General features: G+C 36.6%; 1 protein-coding gene across 1 annotated transcript; it reads left to right on the top strand.

The window, feature by feature from the left end:
- The first annotated feature begins 576 nt into the window (after positions 1-576).
- LOC142974729 (polyglutamylase complex subunit TTLL1-like) lies at positions 577-2,142 on the top strand. Its single transcript, XM_076117215.1, has one exon. The coding sequence runs from the start codon at positions 604-606 to the stop codon at positions 1,903-1,905; it is 1,302 nt and encodes a 433-aa protein (XP_075973330.1). The 5' UTR covers positions 577-603; the 3' UTR covers positions 1,906-2,142.
- Positions 2,143-3,449: the final 1,307 nt, after the last annotated feature.

Genomic DNA, 3,449 nt, shown 5'->3' with positions numbered 1-3,449 from the left:
GTAAATATATGTATGTTACACAAGTATACTATGTAATATCGCGAAGCGTTGCTAGTAAGCCATACTTTTCATTCGCTGAATTTGGCAATAAATAGAAAGTTTGTGTCCGGAAACCATTATTCGTTACGGATCATAACCGTGTTTTATATACGACCCTAAATCTAAACAAAAACAAAACTTTCCTATTTCTAACATTATATGACTCAAAGTTAGTTATATTAATGTTATTTACTTGTAATATCTGATATATCTACTCATTAGACAAGAGGCCGTCCATGTTTTCCCCGAATAGTGATTCTTGTAATAATATTTGGACCGGATTATTACTTAGCAAAGAGTTTCCTCACTACGAGCAAAGATTGCCGTCTATATTTTTCCCTAATATAAAAGTTGCACGTAAGCCGTGTACGGGCGAAAAACTCGTTAAAAATCAATACGAAGCGGCAATGTTTACACGTAGTCATAGCGAAACGAGCCGTATTGGAAGTCAGCCAATACCGAGCGCTGTTTGTCGAAACCCATGACAACGATGGATACGCACCTGTGATACAAATATTTGGTCAATATGTACACGTTTCCGTCAAACAAAAACACAGTTTAACGATGAATCAAGAAGCAAAGAAAATTGCAAACAACCTCTACGGAAGAGTCAACGTGCCAGCTGTCGAACGATGCCGAGTTAACTTTTGCACCGACTTGGAAAAGTCAGTTTTGATGAGCAACTTTGAGAGGCGTGGGTGGAACCAAGTTGGCCCCGACGATGAATGGAACTTCTACTGGGCCTCTACGCAGACTTGCAGGAACTTATTCAGCGTCGAAAGCGGATACCGGATGAATGACAACCAAATGATAAATCACTTTCCGAACCATTACGAGTTGTCGCGAAAAGACTTACTTGTGAAAAATATAAAACGTTACAGAAAAGAGCTCGAAAGGGAGGGCAATCCGCTCGCTGAGAAGGCAGAGGTCGCTTTACACGGAGGTCAAGTTGTGACGCGTTATGTTCATCTGGATTTTGTACCTGTTACGTTCGTGCTCCCGGCCGACTACAACATGTTCGTAGAAGAATATCGTAAATCACCGCAAAGCACTTGGATCATGAAACCATGCGGAAAATCTCAGGGAACGGGAATTTTCCTCATAAATAAACTGTCTAAACTGAAGAAATGGTCCCGTGAGGCAAAAACACCGTTCCATCCCCAATTGACAAAAGAAAGTTACGTTATTTCGCGTTATATAGACAATCCCTTACTAATAGGGGGCAAAAAGTTTGATCTGAGACTTTACGTGTTGGTTACTTCTTTCCGACCTCTGAAGGCTTATCTGTTCCAACTCGGCTTTTGTAGGTTTTGCACGGTGAAGTACGACACGAGTGTTACGGAGTTAGATAATATGTATGTGCACCTTACTAATGTTAGTGTGCAGAAACACGGCGGGGACTATAATAATATTCATGGCGGGAAAATGACTGTGCAGAATTTGAGGTTATACTTGGAAGGTACGAAGGGTAGGGCTGTTACTGAGAAGTTGTTTGCGGCTATGCAGTGGCTGATCGTGCATTCTTTGAAGGCTGTATCTTCAGTGATGGCGAATGACAGACATTGTTTTGAATGTTACGGCTATGATATCATTATTGACAATCAGTTGAAACCTTGGTTGGTGGAGGTGAATGCATCCCCTTCGCTGACTTCTACGACTGTCAACGATAGAATTTTGAAGTACAAGCTGATAGACAATATACTATCGGTAGTTCTTCCACCAGATGGCGTGCCTGATGTGCGTTGGAACAAACTGCCAAATGCTGAAGCTTTAGGTAATTTTGACTTACTTATTGATGAAGAATTACTTGAAAAGGATGAGCCCTCTGGTTCACATAGTCGCGGTGCTAAAAATAAATATAAGTAAAATTAATGTTTTATGCTTTGTACACGCTTTTTTGATGTTTAATAATAATATGTTCTAGTAAAACCGAAGAATGAAATCGACACAAATATTTTTTACATATTTGCTTATAAAAATATTGATAATTTTAGTTAATTATGAACGTGTATTTCTATATTTTCTATTTATAAAACTCCTGTGATAAAATGTTTTTGTAAGAAGAAGTTCTTGCAAATAAATTGTCTAGCTCTTGTCTATGTAAATCACAAAGAGCTCATAAAACATAAAGCGGTGTTGCATAAACTTCTTTATTAAAAACATTTTAAGTTGGTATCACATGTTGCAAGGCTCGTAAAGGTGCCACTAGCGAGTGTAAAATTAGGGGCGCGCGTCAAAGAAAGCTACATACGTCGCCATTTGCATATTAAAGTTTGTGGTGGAAAAATAACACGGGGCCATTCTATATGCTAAATAGTGAGGAACTTCCGGACAGTAATGTTGGACAAGTTCCTATCCACCGAGGCTTACTTGGAACTTTGTAATTTGAGTGCGGATTTTACGAATTTAAAGCCTTTTTAACGGCTTCAAGTCTTTAATGTGACATTTGTTTGTTTTAGCCTCGAGGGCGTTGTAGCTTGTGAATTAATTGTTGAAGATTTTGTCTTGTTTTATATAATTTTACTTTCTGAATGTTTTGTATCAATATTAAATGGTATTTGTACTGCAATTTCTTTTGTTGACAAATATGTACAGCTCGCGCATTAAAAATGGAATCACGTGCCGCGAGGCATCGCAAACATGCAATTACGTGTACAAAGTGCTACCGGTTTCATTTAAATGTCAACGTTCATAAAAAAACACTACAGTTGTATTCTGATGGAAATGTTTGTATGCTGTACATTGCTAGAACACTTAAAATAATAAAGCTGCAAATGATAATTATCGCGTTAAAAACAGACGTGTACTTCAAAGCGAAGTATACACGCAAAATGATCGATTGGTTCACAAAGTGCTAAGTGCGTGACATCGAAAACATTAAAATAAAACCTACTGGGATAAAATATGTATTCAGAGGGATAATGTGGGATCAAAATAATGCCTCTGTAGAATTCATTTTTGAAATGAATACGCATTTTTCATTTTTATAAAGCTTTTGTATGAATATGGGTTTTAATAGCAGTTCGTGCGCATGGATTAGGATAATGCCTTTTAAGAATTAAATGTATTATTTAAAATCATAATGGAAAATAGCAATGGATTTCGCACAGTCAAGATAATATCAATTTTTATAAGGATTTTTGTTTTACGATAACGACTTTAAAAAAGTATGATTTTCGTTTTAAGCCGTCACGTCATATTTTTTTGTAAATGTTTAACACTGCAGTTACCAGGGACCATTAATTATACAGGCATGGAAAACGAAAAGGGTAAAAAATATATTGTTTTTTAAAAGGCGGCATATAAGCGACATGTGTGACGTTTTTGAAAGCATATTTTTAAGGTAATTCTTTATTTGTGTTTAAAAATATTATATATATTTCGAAAAGTAAAACGACAGGTTTCATTTT

The sequence above is a fragment of the Anticarsia gemmatalis genome, chromosome 8 (genome assembly GCF_050436995.1).
Source record: "Anticarsia gemmatalis isolate Benzon Research Colony breed Stoneville strain chromosome 8, ilAntGemm2 primary, whole genome shotgun sequence".
In the NCBI taxonomy this organism is placed as follows: domain Eukaryota; kingdom Metazoa; phylum Arthropoda; class Insecta; order Lepidoptera; family Erebidae; genus Anticarsia; species Anticarsia gemmatalis.
Note: the sequence above shows the minus strand (reverse complement) of the source record. Positions and strands in the feature narration are given on the sequence as shown.

Bases quoted from the DNA above. Each gene is read 5' to 3' on its own strand.
- LOC142974729 (XM_076117215.1), top strand. From the start codon at position 604: ATGAATCAAGAAGCAAAGAAAATTGCAAACAACCTCTACGGAAGAGTC.